The following is an 18,949-nucleotide window of genomic DNA, read 5'->3' on the forward strand; positions in this document are numbered from 1 at the left end:
TCAGCACGAGCTGCTCCCCGCGCTGCAAGCATGGGGGCCACACATGGGGGGAAGTGATAAACAGCAGAATGGGGGGAGGAGAAAATGTCAGACTCACAAATATACACTCATACACACTGTACACATGCTGCAAATACTGTACACACACACACAAACACACATACAAATATTGGTACAGAACAAATATGATCTTAAAATGAGGACTAAGTAGCTTGGGCTCTCTTTAGGTTGTATTATATTATGCAGAAACATACAAGCATGAACACAAAACACATGAAATACACATCAATGGCATGTGAACAATGTAGAATGGCCCACTTTTCCTGTCAATCAATCAGTGGACATGGCAGTTTCATCCCTTTAGAGCCTGTCATCCACATGAGAGGAGTGAGGCCTGCTAGACGGCCTTTAATCGGGCTTTTGATGAAGCACCTCTAATGGTATTACACTCATTTAGTCAATTCAATGATTATACCACCACAGCTGCAAGTGACCTGCTACCTCAGAGATTTAGCCGCTTAATCTTCTTTGGCAAAGTTGCATGGGACCGCCCAAATCAGCTGTGTGAGCACAAGACTAATGCAGCGTATCAAACATGATCAAAACAGGGAATGCAAAAGTTTAGATAAACTAACAAAAATCTCCATTTTATAAACCACCACATTCTGCATGTTAGGGCCTCTTATAAAACTGTATTTCAACATGGCAGAAAAAGGATATCGGCTGTCCACCAGGGTTTTTTGGTTTAACCATCACCATCCTACACACGTACGCACACACGTAAGCCACAACAAAAACCAGTTCAAACACTTGAGGACTTGTCTCCATTATACTTTCACTCTTACAGCCGTGTTACACCGGATGCACAATTGAAGCGTAAAAATAGTTTTAGAAAATTGGTCTAATTTTTCCAAATGTACGCACTACCATCACGTCTGGTGTAGCCACTTGCATTGATTATAGTGGAAGCTAATTGTTGCAGCAGACGCTTTAGCTATGTGCCTGGTGTAGTGGTCTGCCTGTAAGTTGATACATCACTGATAATGACAAATGTCTGGTCTACTCCCTCAGTCTTCACCATTCATAGCAAACAAGTTACATTACTGGGCTCATCACATCCCATGGCTGAACTCATTTATTTTGGTACCAGTGCTTTGTCTCCATGTACAACTATGTTTAAGATCAAAGGTATATCTATTTAAAATGATCAGAGAATGATCATTCTACTCACAGGCCATACTGGCCTGGCTGAGCGTGCCGTGCGTGCCACTGGACTGGTCAGCACGTCCATGCTGGTCAGACGTGGGAGCACAGCCAGAGGCAGCATGGCCGCACGGCTCTTCATATGGCGTTTGTAGAATTGATCAAATTAAGTTCCACATGGCTGCTCGAGCCCGAGACGCGCACATGAGCGCGCAGGCCAGGATGGGCAGCCCCACTGATGGTCAACCCTGGCGCTGTGTCCAGTCTGGGTGGGTGAACGGGGCTCTGCTCTCTCGCGAGGGGCCAGCATGCTCGTGCCAGGCAGCGTGCCGTGGAGGGGCCGTGGTCGGACGGAACTCTCGTGTGGGTTGGTTAGCAACCCCACAACAACCCCTCAGGCTGGGAGGTTGGAGCCTTTTCTAATCGGACTGACACTCCAACCAGGCCCCACGGCAGCCATCATCGGCATGTTGCTAGGTAACTGTTTCGTTCACAGGCGGAGCACACACATTAATCTGAGAACCTTTGGAGGGGAAAAAACCCTTGGTGCTGTATGCTGTACTTGTCATTGAGTTGTGGTGTCGAGCACTGATTAAAGCAGAGATTAGAGATTCCTGGTGACCCCAGTTCACGGTGAAAGGGAGAAGATAGGATGACGAGCCCTCATCTCCTGCTGTCATTCAGCATGGGTTAGCCTATCAGGGCACAACTAAAGGCACAGGCCATGTCACATCAGACTCATCTTCACATGATGATAGACCCCAGATGATCTCACACATGAAAAAAAAAAAAAGATACAAGATGCATATAAAGTCTTTTCATCAAAACTAAATAAAAACACACTACAAAAGCCTGTTGACCCAATATCCTGCTGAAGGAAATGAAAATCAAAGCTCTGTCATGAAGCGTTGAAAGAGAAAAAACTACACTGATTCAATCCTGTTTGTGCTGCTGCTGTTGAATTTACATGTTCACAACAGAGAAATTCTTCATGAGTAAAAAAGGTAAAAAACACTACAGACATCAGTGATCCTGCAGTTACTGTCACCCTCCAAAAGGGTTTCCACTCTAAGTTAAATGTAAAATTCTATGACTTTTCCCTGACATTCTCTGACAAAAAAACTGAATTTCCATGACTAACTTTATATAATAAATTGTACAATATACTGACCAATGATTTCAGAGCAGCTGTTCAAGAATCTTTTACTTTTTTAGAGCGGGAGATGAATAAATGGGAATTGAATAAATAAATTTGGGCTACTCAAGCAATTCTGCATGGAAATATTTGAATTAATGTATTATTTCCGGCAAGTACATTTTAAACTGCTACAACAAAATTCCCTGCTATTCCATGACTTTAACCCAAAAATGATAAAATTCCCTGACTTTCCATGTCTGGAATAGACTATCCAAAATGTCATGATATTCCAGAAATTCCATGACCCGTGGGAACCCTGCTCCAAACTTAATCAGTATGACACAACTTCAATCTGGTAGCAACAACCAGGCAACAGTACACTGTACTCTTTCTGACCCTAAATGCCATTATGATCCTAGTCTAAAGCATAATAAAAGAGGAACAGAGAGAGAGAAACATGAGGAGGAGAGAGAAAGACGGAGAGAGGGATGAAACTGCAATGACCCTCTATCTCTGTGCTCTACACCTGAGAGGTTAAGGACAGAACACTTAATGCAAAATGTATGTGATCTGTGAATAATTGAACCTCTCCTCCTTCATGCTATGCCAGACGATTTAGAACATGTGGGCTTCAGGCGGAGGGTCCATCCAAGAGTTTACTGCTTCACTCAAAAAGATCCCTTCTGCTAAAATAAACATGTTAGGAGAAGTGGTCTCATTTTAGTCATTGGCCTCACCAACTCAAAACCACTATGATATCAAAGGGAAATGAAACCAACGCTTTCTGAGATAACAGAAGACAAAAACATGAGATAGTCAGTGATATATTCAGAACCTCTACCTCAGAATATTACAGTAACATATCCCCACTGTAGCACGGTAGGGCATAAGTAGAGTCTAAGGATATTTATTCTGAAGAAAGTCCACGTCCAAGTCACGTCTACATCAAGAAGTCTAACAATATGCCAAGCATACAGCTACATTTCCACTGTGGATCAACTTGCACCACTGTTACTTCTAACATCATCATACCAATATGGATGGATCACTGTAGATCAAAATATACAAAACAGTCAAATACCAATACAATCATACAACATAATTAGCATACCATTTGAAACCTAAAGGTTATGCAGTGGCCAAATACAAACACATAAAGAACCTCAGGCTGCATTACCTTGATCCAAAGCACCTGGATCCCGTGGGTGAGTCGAGCACCTCCCCTGGTTTGGGTGTGCGATCCCTGTTGATATGCTGTAGGATGGAGCTGAGCTCACTGATCATGTTGGCCTTGGGGTCCGGCAGTGACGAGGGGGGGCTCCTCAGTTCCGGGGGGTCCCCCCAAAGCTTGGAGCTCCTCTGCGTGGGGGTCTTGGGCGGCTCGGCACCACCAGGGGGCGGCGGAGGGACCGAGTGGGGCATCCCGAAGGACTCCAGGCTCTCCTCGATCAGCGGGTCCCTGTAAAGTGCATTGTTTTTGTTGATGATGGGTTTCACTTTTGGCTTGGGGGGCACCGGGGGCCGGTCCACCAAGAAGGCCTGCCCGTCTGCATAGACCGTGCAGGTGTCCAGCGCCTCGCCGCCCTCCGACGAGAGCGTGGAGATGCTGGACACGGTGGAGATGGTGCTCGTAGTCTCCAGGTGGGGGTCCCCGCTGCTCCGGCTGTCCACCTCCTCGATGCCCGAGTCGGTGACGTGCTCGAAGCTCTCGGGGGGCGGAGGAGGGTAGCCGGGCGGGCCGCCGACGCAGTTGGAGAGTCCTGCGGGCCGCCTGTGCTCCACGCTGACCGGAGGGGGAGCGTGGGGGTGGTAAGGGGGTAAGGGGCCAGGCCCTCTCCCAGTCCCGTTCTTGCTCTGGAGCTTAAGGAGTTCTGCGATAGCCCCTGCTTGGTCCTCAGGGATGTCAATGCTGTTTGCAAATTCCAAAGGAGGCGGAAGTGGATCGGCGAACTCAAACTCCTCCTCGATGTCTACCGAAGGAAGAGGTGGAGGTGGGATGTGGAAGGGGAGCTTCACTGGCTCGTCCACCGAGCTGATGGTGATGATGGTCTTGGGATGGGCTGGGGCAGGGGCCTGCGGGTTGGTGCCAGGGGCAGCCGTCGGAGCAGGGGCGTGGGCAGATGCGGGGGACGACGGCTTGGCATTGGGGTCCCTCAGCTCGGCGGGCGTGCTGTCCTGCCCTGGCGACCCCTCCGGCCCCCCTCGGCTGTTGCTCTCTTTGGACTTGGCCTGGTCCACTGAGTGCACCATCAGCAGCCCGGCCGACTTCTGTTGCGACGTGTCCACGATGTCGATGAGCATGTTCTTCTTCTCCTCCGCCGACGGCTTGTTCTCCTTGGCCCCTTCCGTCTCGTACTTGGACTCGGTGTTCTGCCGGCGCAGGCCTCCTCTCCCGGCGGGCCGGCCCATGGTGGCGGCGGCCGTGTAGTTGGCCTCGATGCTGGAACGCAGCTTGGTGTCAATGAAGAGGGGCTGGTGAAGGTCCGGCTTCTGGGGCTCATTCTTGGGAGGTGGAGGGGGAGGCTGGCCCTGCTCTTTCATGGCCCTGTCGCGGGCAGCTAGGGCCAGAGCCAAGGGGGAGTTGGGGTCCAGGGCCTTGCCCGTCACAGGATGCAAATAACCTCCACCATTGGAGCTATAGGTCTTAACAACAGGGAGGCTAACGGGGCTGTCCAGATTGGGACAGTTGCCTGTACGTGTGTTGAGAGGTTCTCGCACAAGGGTGGGCTCGGGGGTGTTGAAGTCCGTCACATTACCCCCTCCACCACCACCACCTCTTCCTCCTCCTCCACCCCCACTGGGAGACAGCCCCAGGAGGGAGGCAGGCGGGGCCATGAGCTTCCGTAAGCGCTCGTTGTTGCTGAACATGCCCTCGTCGATGGACTTGGACTGGCGTAGGCGTGGCGTAGGGGTGGGGTTGGGGTCCTCATCCCCGAGGTCTGTCGACAGGAACGCCGGGGAGTTCCGCCGGGCCTCCAGACGCTTCTCGCGGTCCCTCACGGCTCCGGCGATGGCGGCGGCGAACGGGTTGCTGATGTTGGGCCCTTCGTCCGGCCGCAGCTGGCCGGTGTGCTCTGGGGTGGTGGGCTCGATCTCCATGCTGCTCCCCTGGCTGCTCTTGCCACTGCTGCTGGTGGAGGGCTCCTTGATGATGATGGTGGGGATGGGGATGGAGCAGGTCTTCTCCGGACTGTCCTCCACGTTGGGCTGCTTCACCAGCATGCCCTTCCGCCGCGCCGGCTTGGCGGGGATGTACGGATTCTTGTTGCCCACCTCGGAGTAGGGGTTCTCGGGCACGGGCGATCGGGTCCGGTTGCATAGCGGCTGCTGGGCTGAGGAGGTCTGAACGTCAAAGTGCTCCGAGCTCTGCCGGTGGTACGGCCTGTCTCGGCGGATGGTGCCCAGATTGGGGTCTGACCGGTTGGGGTGGCCCCTGCCGACAGAGTTCTGGGTGAACCCCGGCTGAGTGGTGTTGTACCCGCGTGCCACGGGGCCGCTGGGCGAGTTGTACGGGGGCGATGGAGGCGACATGCCAGGCGGAGGGGGTATGTCTTCCGAGGTGTCGGGCATGGAAAGGCTGCGGGTGAACTTCAGCAGAGGAGGCGTCAGGAACTGCTTTTCCTCCTCAGTAATTCCTGTGAAGACAGGCAGAGTTTATTACATCCAATTATCAAGGAGGGCTTCAACCATATGTCCTGAGGCGACCTCCAAACTGAGCCACGACAATGATGAACACTTTAGTCTAGCAGCGCAACATAAGAGATGGGGACAGTAGCCCTGAATGGCCTCCAGTCAAATGACTTCATCCTTGGTACAGACAACACCGTAAATTCAGTCTTAACGCTCTCTCACTGCGCTATTGAAGCAAAGCCGCGAGACGTTGGCATAAATCTCGGCGAACAACACAAGCGCTATCACCCGTCTCTCCGTTCACAGCACTGCACCTGCTCTGGCACTGACGCCGCCGCGCCAGAGACGGCCAACGAGAAACGAGCAACCTGGCGAACCGTCCCGTCTGAGCAGGAGGGAATACGTCTGAGTGACTCTCCCCTGGGAATAGGACCAAATATAGAGTCTGATAAACACTATGAGGAATATTAATCCAACACTCGCCCGCCTCAGGCCAGAGACTCTCAAAGGCAAAGCGGAATTTAAGGACCATGAATTAAACGAATTACCATGCATTAAAATGCACTCAGTGATCGTAAAGAATGTCTTTCAGCACATGCATAATTAGTTATAATGGCCCATCTCAAGAATTCAAAATGGCAGGGAGGATCACTCTAATTTAGTGATAATGGGACATAATGAACTCAGCTGAGGCTATGCTACTGTTCTGGGCACTCAACTCAAAATTGATCGCAAAATGTTTTTATATCAATACTAATCAGTTATCAATGTCAGATGCATCATAACTGCAGTACAGCCACTACAGATGTGATTTAAAAAGGAACGTTTACTACATTTATGTGCTAGTTTCTGTCCAAGATTTCCCAGTCCAACTGCACTTCTGGCACACACTGCACTTGGACTATATTTGTACAGTATGTATATTATATTAGAGTTTTACTGTAAATCATGCTGGCCACAGGGTCCATGTATATACCACATGTGTCATCACCTGTGTGCTGGACTGCCCCGTGTTGCTCTCTGTTTCATGTGCGATGTGTGTTCTCACCTATAGACTTCTGCTTCTTCATGGTGCCCCTGGGCACACCCAGGTACGGCCCTGGCACCGTGGGGGGCACTACAGCTACACCCTGCCGCTCGTAGAAAGACTGCAAAAAGGAGTGGGAACATTTACATTAAAGTACAAACACCAGCCTTTCCTAAACAAAAGGACCATTTCAGTATCTTGCATAGAGATGAAATATTAGTGCAGTCCTGGTGAAAACAGGAGAAGGTATTCAAGAAAAGGATATTTTAGCAGCTTGATGACCATTGTGCTTCAAACTGTATGCCTTTTGTCCACATAGACTTTTTTATAAGCCATCAACCAGTTGGATTTTCTTCTCCTTGCACACATGATGTCTTATATGGACAGCGCTACTCGATGTCCTTATCTGTACTGTATGGAAGAACTGTTTTATTTTCTCTTTTGTATATTCTCATTCGTAACAGTCCATGTGGTGGGCAGTTGAGGGGACTCACACTAAAATCAGTGGGTGTGGCCAAACAGCGGCTGCTGGGGCGTGGCTTAATAGTAGCCACTCGCATGTCCACAGAGGAGTTATCCCGCATGGCATTCTGGGAGGGCACCTCGTCCACTTTATCTGTAAAACATGCCGCACAGCAAAGGTGAATAATAAAGTGACCAAATATGACCTCTAAAATACAATCTAGAAAATCTTAATCTGGAAACGCCCAAAGCCAGTCACATCATATCTGTTTTAATCCGACACAAACAGAAATGAAAAAAGGAAGACAGACATAAAAGAAAACAGAAATAATACAAGTAAATCAAACAAAAGTTGAACCGATTGTGGACAGCCCCCAAAGCCGTGCAAGCGCTTTAAGTGTTGAGTAATTCTGTCTTATTTTTAGCCACTGCCGATGAGCCACATGCCAAGACTGGTTTTTCTTTTTTTCTTTTGTCTTTTTTTGGAAAGCCTCCATGCATTAAGATGATTACTTAGTGTGACTTGAAAAACAATCCTCTTCTTCAGACCCTCAATATTAGAAGCCTGAGCATCTACACAGAGACGAAAAGGAGGAAGAGAAGGAGTTTCAGTACAGGACATGTCTTGCACGCAAATCAGGATACACACACGCACTTAGACACAAACACACACATAACTATAATGTATATACACACGCACTTAGACACAAACACACACATAACTATAATGTATACACACACGCACTTAGACACAAACACACACATAACTATAATGTATACACACATGAATACAATAAACATACAGTACACACATACTGTGCATACATACATACATACAGTACATACAAACAAAGAAACAAACAAAAAAAACAAAAAAACACACACATAACTACAATAGACACATACTACATGTACTACATATACAAACTACACATTCTACACATACAGTACAAACAAATAACACACAGATGATCAAACTGTCTAGCACCATGACACTATATACTGTATGCATACAACAACACCCTCAATTTGAGCTCTATCAGCTACTTCACTCATACATACAGTAACTACACCATGGACGCACTGGAATACAATATACAAATACAGACATGGAGGAGTGCATGACTAGAACACATTCAGCACTATATTTATCTCACACACACACACAGACAACACAAACACATACAGAGGCACTCTCATAAGTACTAACTCAGCTCTAACTCCTCCACCTCCCTGTTCTGGCCGTGACCTCTGATAAAAGGGATGTTCATTGTGCTATATTGTACACCGGTTCTGAAGTTCATAGAAAGCAGGGGATGTATCTGTGTATCATAATGTCTTGCACACTATAAATAGACACTTCAGAATGATTGCTGGTCAGCGGGATTGTCTGCTGAGGAGAGTGTTGGCAGTAATGGCCACGTGCACTGATGCAGGAAGTGACTGTTTTGATAGCAGCTCGGCCTTCTAGGTATATTGCTCCTGTATTAGATTAATGTAACCCCATTACCATGCCAACCATGCATCTTTAAATTAGGCTAAGACACACACACACACACACACACACACACAGACACACCGATGCAAAGACAATTTCATATTGAAGACTGAAACTCAACCACAAACAGGTTTGTTATAAATAAGCAAGATATAAACACAGTATCTCTGTAAATCACTAATCCATACTCAAGTTTATTTCTTGAGCGAGCTTTTCTTGAAGTCTAAACCAGTGCAATATCTGAACTTGATGCTGAGTTTGACTCACAAATAGCACAGCATATTCCAAAACTCAGTTTGAGATCCTGCCAACAGATATCCAGTGAGACCAACACAAAATACACAGGTGTAGAGGAGTTATCCCGCATGGCATGCATACACATACATATAACACACACACGCATACACACACATACATATAAAGCACACACGCATATACACAAACACACGCATGCACGCACGCACATGTACGCACGCACACACGCACGCACGCACACACATATATATACACGCACAAAAAAAAGGACTTGACAAAACAACACATGGGCTATGAGATTCAATATGGAGGTTTGACCATTTCCCTGAAGTGATGTATATATATTTTTTTCTGAGCCAAGAAGTGCTCCTGGAATGCACGGCTTGTGTAGGCAGGGTAACTGCACACCTGAGCAACATATCCCTCAAGACATGAAGCTCTGTGCTGGTGTAACTTAATGTTTACACTACAAAAAGATACGAGCCGCACATGTGATTTAGGAAGCTTTAAAATAAACAAAACACATTAAAATGACAGAAATGTGAACACAAAAATCCCTTCCTGTAATATCAGTGTGTGTGACAAAATGTAAATTCCAAAAATACAAACAAATGATGTTTATGCTCCACTGGTGTCACATGGTGTCGATGATGCCAAAAGATATAGAACATGGTGATAACATTAGCTTGAGCATGCAATTAAAATGATGAATAAATGTACATTATATGGGTTAAAACAGGTACCATGCACAGGTCAAACTAATTTAAATGGATGAAAAACATATTAGTGGTTTTAAGATATTGGAACGAATATTCCATTAGAACTTACCACCTTTCTTTTTCCTTAATGTGGCTGGGAGAAGAAGGAAAGGTCATAGAGCAAAACTTGGTAGTGATCTTTCTCTCTCTCTCTCTCTCTCTCTTTCAATCACTCAATGTTACAAAAGAGCCACATTGTCAGTGTAAGCTTAATCAACAGAACACAAATGGAAAGAAGCCATCTCAGAACAAAGTTGAGACTCCAAGGCTGAAATCATGTAATCGATGGACAGCAGAGCAGGAGGTGATTGGATCCTGCCAAGGGGAATAGCTAATGGATACATGGGGCTGTATGTGAACTTGTAGTCCACATTCATGCATCAACAACAAGTGCATGCCACACATACAGTATATGGGATTATCTAAAGCTGGCAGGCTCCCTTAAATCTTTAAATCTTGTATACGCAGAAATAAATGAATCATGTCTAGTAAGACAAAGTTACGGTATGTATAGAAATGAAGTGCAAATCTGATAACTGCACTGCCAGAGATGAACAGGTGACTGAAGGCTGGGATGCACTAGGATGGACTGAAAGCAGGGATGTACTCTGTGTGGAGCACCATTCAATAACTAATCCAAATAACCTGTTTCTTCCATCTGTTAGCAGCAGGAGACATTCCTGAGCAGAGTCCTTCATGGAAGCGCTGACTTACTCCCCTGCAGTCAAACCGTGATCATCTCACTCTCTAATGCAATGCAGATGAAACAGATATGCAGGTCCCAGGGCCTGTGTCTTCACTGACTTAATATGCACATCCACTCTCTGCTAAACACACACAGTCGAGCTCCAATGCAAATGGACAGACACGGCCCACAGGTACAATTTAGGAACAAGTATCACAGTGGATCATTGATTTGTATTGTTCACACAGACATCAGTGAGATGAGGAGGAAAATTGTGTGTGAGAGGCTTAGGAGCTGGTAGCCTGATTTGCTTTTTCAAGACCTGATGTATGGGATGATAACTTCACAGCACTTACTACTGCATCAGAATGAATAATGGGGGTGATGATCGCAGTGATCATCTACACCAAGAGACACATGCCACATCTTTTTCCTCAGTAGCCTGCATGCGTCTATGTAACTCTCCTATAGCAGCTGAATTTGAAAAAAAAAACAAAAAAAACATGCAAGGTTCAAGGGTGCATGTAATGAGTGGGGAGAGCAGCCCGTGGTGTGTGGAGCTGTGGCATGGGCAGCTGAATATTGCACTGGCCACATTGACCTCTGACGGATATGCAGCATACAAAACCAGACGCACCACACTGCTGATGTGCATTCACACACACCAGCATCCCTGCTTACCTTTATCCACTATTGGGATCAATCATTGACAAAAAGGTTCAAATAAATCACACAAACGTAAAAGAAAAGTAACAAGGCAAGAGACCAGCACGTTAGAACCAGGGGGACACCAGGTTTATGGTTCTGTCAGACCAGTGCTGAACGTCATCCATACGCTAACAACATTCAGATGGAGCATGCTTTGTTCATGTGTGGCCAGTGGAAGTCTCACCTAGTTCTTCCAGCTCCGAGGTCATGGATTTGGAGCGCATGGAGAGTGCGGTGGTGGGTGCTCTCTTGGGAGGTGGAGGCGCTGCAGAGAGACAAGAGAGGGTTAATGGCATCAGATCTGAGCTCAGGAGTGTTCACTTCGCACTGCCTGACTGGGCCTCGCTGCTTGGCCATGTGTGTTTGCCTACGAGGATTTGCTTTGGACATTTTGTTTACCGCTGCTGATGCCACTGATCCCGAGTAGGTTCACAGAGCTCAACTCTTGTCTCTCGTCTAAATCAAAGTGGGCATTCAGATGGCAGTGTCTGTGCCCCCTTCCCCTGCGTGCCAGCGGGATGGGTGCTGGAGTGTGCCCATGCCCTGCAGCGTGGCCATCACAAGTGCCAGATGCCCGCTCGGCAGCACTAGTCTGCTCCAGGCTGGAAGTGTCCGAGCGGTGCCAAGCGAGCAGGCGGCAGGGCTTCCTCGCTGAGAGCCTGGCACCAGCGTGGGCACGGGCACCGGCCCCGCTGCTGTCTCTGCCCTCGCCCCCTGCCCTCTCTTCATTTCTTTATTTCCCTCCGCTGGGCTTGGCTCCCAGCCGCTCCTCACGCAGCAAACAGCCATTTCACAGCTTCACAGGAACCCCTGCACCTTTATGAGGAGGGCACTTAGCGCTAGGTGCTGTTGGCATAACCTGACTGACTTCTCTTTGGTATAAAGGTATGGAAGTATGCAATATATGGCTATATGGTGCGTGCATTAATCTTAATCATTATTGTAGAGGCAATATTATCATTAAAGACTTTTGTTTGTACCTTTTTTCCGACTGGTGTCATCTGGGGTCAAATTCCTACTGACTGTCACCACTTTGATGATGAGCCGGTTCCCTCCTTGTCGAATCATGTTGACCACCTGTCTGTGACCCACCTTGACCACGTTGTCCTGGTTTACCTGTGAAGACATATAACATATAACAAGCTGTGTATACACACCACTCTCAGTCCAACCCAGTACTGTCCTAAACAAACAGAATCACCAGCAAATACAAAGAAAGAAGATCCTAAAACATAAATGAACTGAAACAGTAAATCAGCAATCACTTAGACTCTTGCATGCCAGTCAAGGAATACACATAAACAGGATCTTTCCTTGAGCTTCTCATAATGACAGACCTGCCTGGGCTATGGTTTTGCACAGACAATGGTGTGAAAATGACCAGGCAGGTTTCTTTGACTCACAGCTTTTTGCTGAGGGTGTAGTGTCCCCTTGTGACTTGTGTCAGAAAATGGCAAAACAATGCATTTAGGCTATATGTAACAGCACAACTTTCTTGCTTTTACACTTAGGCGAGTTATATTATGGTCCACCGCCTATTTTGGTTTTTATGTTAAATGGACTTCTGCTTGTGCATTACTTTGTAGCATTGCATATTTTCTTTCTTCTAATGGCTGTATTTGATCTAGATGTTTCAATCTTGCTGTATAGAGAATTTAACCCTGCCAAGCCAAATGTCTGTGCCTGGGTGCATACTATGAATAATTACATTAGCCTAATGACACAATGCCCTGAAATGGTATGAAGCTGTTGAACAACCTAAATGAGCTGTTGCAACCTAAATGCTTTTAGAAATGCAAAGAAAAGAAAATCTGGTCCAACATTTGTATTGATGTAAGGTCAACAATGACATGAGCCTGCTCCTCCAGCTCATGGAGCATATGAGTGCTAATGCAGCAAACGAGACAGCTCATCCTCACTGAGACCGCTGCTCTCAACAGCTAGTGGCGCTATATAGCATGTTACCATTGTAGTTTTAGACATTCGTGTTTTCATATTAGGCTCCTCTTTAGGTTATTTGGGACACTGTTTTGACCGTTTTCAAAATTAAGTTAGCCCCAGGAAGCAAGTGGTGCCTTGTACATTAAATGATTTTCACAGCCAATGGAAAACATTCCACCAATGGCAAAACGGCCTGACATTAGGCTAACGGCTATTTCCTAATTGGGACAACACTGTAAATAAATATGAGCCTTAAATTAACTGTACAAAGTTAGTCAGCAGGGTGACTAACTGGTTTGCTGGACCAGAGAAAAGCTCCCCGATGCAGATTTTGTAGCAGGTTACTGCAGCTGAAATGCCGCCTAAACCAGTGCAGCTTCTGGTGGAAATGTAAGATCATGCATATGCAATAATCTGCAATACAGAGCTATCCTATTCAGCGTTTAGCCACATACACCTATTTGTTTGAGAAATGGACAGACAGACAAATGAACCAACAGCCAAATATGTTGCTACTGTATCTAAATAAAATCAGAAAGATTTACAAATGCATGCTTTATTTGAGGATATGGCAGTAAAAGTAGCCAAAGCAGCAGGGAGATGATTTTGCAACCAGAGGCCTGAGAGGTGAGAAGAGACGGGGGAAATGAGATATCCGTCACAGGCCCAGGAAACATGCAGACAATATTTATTTGTGCTGGGACACAGGGTCTGGGGACAGAGAGTGGGCCGCCAGAAAGGAACGTGTTTGGGGAATGCTAATTGGGAGCAGTGGCAGAGTGGAACAGTGTCCCTCGCGCTGGCTGATAAGGAAGCAGGGTGCACTGCTATAAGAGCAGCAGCTATCAGATGGGCTGCTGCTACCTGAACGCCAGCCACACCACTCAGCGCTGCGAGAGTGTGCGCCACTGATGAGACGTGAGCTCGTCGCCGTGTATTCACCTGGGAGAACAGCGAGCGCGGCGGAGACTAAAGCTGGAATCTTAATCAAGTCTAGAGCAGCCCACGGACAGCACGGGACTTTTAATCGCCAACTCATTTGCAATTCAGAACAAACAAACTACAAAACCACAACCACAACAACCACAACAACAACACAACCAAAGGAAAGAACAATTAACAACTAGAATAGAATGACTAGAAAAAGTAATGAGCACGCTTGATCACCAATTAATTATTAATTAATCAGTGATCAAACAAAATCCACTCTCAAAACTCTCTTAAAATGTGAAATGCCAGACTAATTAAAGAATACAGCGTTGACCATTCTGTAAGTGACATTCTTGGAGCACTGTGTGTACAAACTGCACTGTGTTCCTCCAGGAACCCTGGCTGCCTGTAACTGAGCTCCCATACAGGCCCATGCAGAGAGCAGAGCAGGTCTACTGCCTCAGGACTGATCACATTTTAATGAGCCCATCATGGTTTCCAGTTGGCTTTCCATCCATCTCTCTCTCTCTCTCTCTCTCTCTCTCTCTCTCTCTCCAGGCAGCCACTGTGAGTGAGAGACTGCTCCTGCTCCACATCCATTTGCCTCCATTAATCTGCCCCCTAAGCTGCGAGCGAAATCTAAAAATGAGCAGCCACAGAGGTGCACTATGACGGAGGCTCTTTAAATCATCTTTTTTATGAGATAATTAAATAATGATCCAAGATGAAATAACATTTGCAAAATACGTATGGCTTTGATTTTTTTATGTCACACCTGGAGACATGTTTTTGTGAAGTCATTAAGACAGACACATAAATGAAGGAACATAGATCACTCTCTCTCCCTCTTTCTCTGTCTCTCATACACACACACACACACACACACACACATACACACACACACAGAAAGTCTCCTGGCCTCTCTCTCTCTCGCAGTGACGCACACAGATTTCTGCTGTGAGCAATAGCTCTTCTCTTTCCCACACTGTCATGTGACGTGCCTGTGACATCAGCCTCCTGGGCTGTTGCCTAGGATACGCAGAACTGTGATTCCTCTGCTTTGTGCTCACACACACACACACACACACACACACACACACACACAAAAGCACGCTTCACACAGCTCCGCCTGCTAACCCACTTTTACAATGCACAGCTCAGGGGCTGCTCGAGCTCTGTTGTGAGTAAGTGTGTGTATAAGTGTGTTGTAAGTGTGTGTGTTTGTGCCATTGCGTGTGTAAAAGCTAGAGTTGGATGTCTCGAGACCACTTTTACGTGGTCTCGGTCTTGTCACAGTCTCGACTGTCTTTGGTCTTGGTCTTGTCTTGGTCTCGGATCACTCGGTCTTGTCTTGGTCTCATTGTCTTGGTCTTGCGGTCTCAGGTCGACATAGTGGTCGGGAGATTTGCAACAAATAATGTCCATGATACAAAACATAACATTCGATAATGCAACATTAAATTATTTCGCCTTTCACGCCCTTCAAATGCAACCTTTCAAATGCAACTAATCAATGACATACATATATTTTGTTGTGATTAAGAAACTGGCGCTCATCCAATCAAAAGACGCAAGTGTAGCCAGCGCGAAACATTAGGTTTACGTCGTAGCTATCAGTCTCAGTCAGACCTAGTAATAATAATGTCAGCGAATTCCGCCATCATTAAATTTGCATTCACGGAACATAAAGAAATTTGCAGTCCAGGGGCAAGAAAGAAGCATTCTGCAAAATGCCCAGCTTCATACATGTCCCTGTAATGACTTCATGCTAACACATTAGTGCCCACATCAAAGTGCATTTCACCACAGCCTTCAGCCTCCTGCGCCGTCTGCCAGAGGACAGCTGTGCTGCACAGGGAGTTTTGCTGCCTGGGATGGACGTGCACTCCGTCTCTTTCTCTAACACATTCACTTTCATCCTAACATTCCACTGGGAGCAGTGTGCAGAGGCCCTGGCAGAAAAAGACAAATATATGGAGAGTCTGACAGAGGGCGAGATGGCTGAATGGACTGCTAGAGATGGAGACAGAGATAGAGATAGATATCATTCATCAATAGATGACAAATATCTATTTATGTGATGGCAAGTATGCATTTAAACTTCACATAAACAGCTGATGGAGAAATATCTATTTATGTGATGGCAAGTATGCATTTAAACTTAACATAAACAGCTGATGGAGTGACTCCTGATGTAGACTTAAAGATAGTGCCACACAACACACATCTAATAAAGTACATAATACTAATACATAACAATCTCCTAACCCTTCCGACCTCTCAGCCGCGCATGCTCTCCAGCCTATGCATGCTCTCCAGCCTAATTTTATTCAATGTTCTGGCCTCATATAAGTTTAATTTTTCTTGAAGTTATACAGGATGCCATTGTAAATGGGAATCCACCACAATTAATGTATCAGACTATTATTAATGTAATACCAAAGCCAGGTAAAGAATGCAATACTCCTTCAGATTTCAGACCTATAAGCTTGATAAATTGTGATAATAAAATCATTACAAAGATCCTGAATAACAGAATTGCTAAAGTACTCCCATCTATTATCCATTACAACCAAACAGGATTTATATAAGGTAGGAATTTAAAAACAAATGTTAGAACATGTGTATCAATATCACAATTTGCTAAAAAAGAAAAAATAGATCTAACATTAATGGCTGTAGATGCTGAAAAGGCATTTGATCGCCTTGAATGGAGTTACCTATATGAAATATTACATGCATATGACTTTCCACAGGAAATAATCTAAATAATTCAAGCGATCTATAAGGCACCAACAGCATAAGTCTACTCTAATAGGATCCTATCGGAGGCCATCCAAAGTACGAGAGGAACAAGACAGGGATGTCCACTATCAGCAACACTGTTTGCCCTAGCCATTGAACCATTGGCCCAGAAGATTCGGAATTCAGAAGAGGTAACTGGCATATGGATAGGTGGTGAGTGTTACAAACTTAACTTGTATGCAGATGACCTTATGTTGTATCTCACTAAAATTGAATGTGTTGAATATCATAAAACAATTTTCTAAAGTTTCTGGTTATAAAATGGGGAAAACTGAACTTTTATCAATAACAGAGCCTTTGTCCAAGAGTAAAGAGTCTTTTAAGGAGTTCAAATGGCAAAAAGGAAGGATTAAGTACCTAGGATGCTATATAAGCCCTGATAAAACAATATTGTATAAGGATAACTTTGTTGCTCTAATTAAAGATCTTAAAATAAATTTGGATAAGTGGGCAAATCTGCCAATAAACCTAATCGGTAGAATAAATTTGATTAAAATGATATGGTTACCCAAATTTTTGTTTACCTTCCAGACAGTATCAGTGATACCACCAAAGAACTTTTTTAAGATGGTTAACAGACTGTTTAGCTCATTTATTTAGTCAAACAAATCCCACCGATTAAGTTGGAAACTTATTCAGAACTCCAGAAGTGAGGGAGGCCTTAATTTCCCAAACATTGAACTGTATTACTACTCAGCCCAAGCTTTTTACATCAACTCTGTTATTAATAGATTAGAGGAAGATCCCTGGATAAAAATAGAAGATTACCAACTCAAGCCGGACAATTTATTTTTAGCTATGTTTACAAAACGTACAATCAGTAGTTCTAATTTTGTAATTAACAGTACACTAGGGGCATGGAAGAAGATTAAAAATATTATAGAAGTGCATATTAGTCTCCCTAGAAATACACACCTGTGGAACAATCCATCTCTCACTATTCAAAGTTTAAAACTAGAATGGCAATCATGGATTAATAGAGGAATAAGTACTATCTCTGACATTATATCCCAAAACAAAATTCTGACTTTTGAACAGCTCAAAAATAAATTTAACTTAACACATAATGAAACATTTAGACATCTACAATTGAAAAATTGGATATCACAGAATGTTGAGCTAAATTATAATACTGAATCAACAACATTAGAGAAGCTTTTTATGAAAATTGGAGAAAAAGAAACTAATTGGTAAAGTTTATAAATGTTTGATTGAGTCACAGGTGGATAATTACTCATTTAAAAATATATATGGGATATATATATAAGGAAGGACTAAACCTAACCAATAATATTACCATCAATGAAAACCTGAGGCTTATACAATATAAGCTCATGACAAGAACATATTACACATAGGGCTGTAACGATACACCAACCTCACGATTCGGTTTGTATCACGATTTTTGACCCACGGTTCGATACGAATCTCGATTTTTCTTTTCTTTTTTTTTGGGGGGGGGCTAGACATTTTATTAAATAACATTTTAATAGCCTCCCTTAGAACACCACAGGATAACAATATAATATATCTATTATTTTATATCCTGATATAAAAATATTTTTCTGAATGACTGATATTTATGACAGCACACTTTATGCAGATTAGCCTATAGCCTAGGCCTACTATTTTTTATTACAACTCTACCTCTTTAATTCAGCTGTCTGGTTGAAGCCTGGAAATATTATAAACAAAGTAGCATATAGCTTAGCCTATCATAGTCTACTGATTGGACTGTTCAGTTTCCCCATGTGTGTTTAAGTTTCAAGGTAATAGGCTACTTGTTCTCCTTGGGACAGGCCCTTTTGGGAAACGTTGGTATTGAGATGATCAGTCAACTTCAATGCAAGAGTTTTAAACAAATATGTGCAGCATGCTAATGATGCTAAGCGGATTTAATAGTAATTTA

The 18,949-nt window shown here is 44.8% G+C and overlaps 1 protein-coding gene across 1 annotated transcript in view; it reads right to left on the reverse strand.

The window, feature by feature from the left end:
* The window catches only part of shank2a (SH3 and multiple ankyrin repeat domains 2a), a 105,944-nt gene that overhangs the window by 5,029 nt on the left and 81,966 nt on the right, over positions 1 to 18,949 (reverse strand). Inside the window, exons 16-20 of the mRNA XM_076287921.1 lie at positions 12,345 to 12,480; positions 11,549 to 11,629; positions 7,493 to 7,614; positions 7,020 to 7,119; positions 3,519 to 5,976 (exon numbers count right to left, since the gene is read on the reverse strand). Of these exons, the coding sequence (XP_076144036.1) occupies positions 3,519 to 5,976; positions 7,020 to 7,119; positions 7,493 to 7,614; positions 11,549 to 11,629; positions 12,345 to 12,480 (2,897 nt within the window). The remainder of the gene's footprint in view (positions 1 to 3,518; positions 5,977 to 7,019; positions 7,120 to 7,492; positions 7,615 to 11,548; positions 11,630 to 12,344; positions 12,481 to 18,949) is intronic.

The sequence above is a fragment of the Alosa pseudoharengus genome, unplaced genomic scaffold (genome assembly GCF_046254945.1).
Source record: "Alosa pseudoharengus isolate Yale_2024_CS ecotype anadromous, Long Island Sound unplaced genomic scaffold, YU_APseudo_1.1 YU_APseudo_1.1_scf_16, whole genome shotgun sequence".
In the NCBI taxonomy this organism is placed as follows: Eukaryota; Metazoa; Chordata; class Actinopteri; order Clupeiformes; family Clupeidae; genus Alosa; species Alosa pseudoharengus.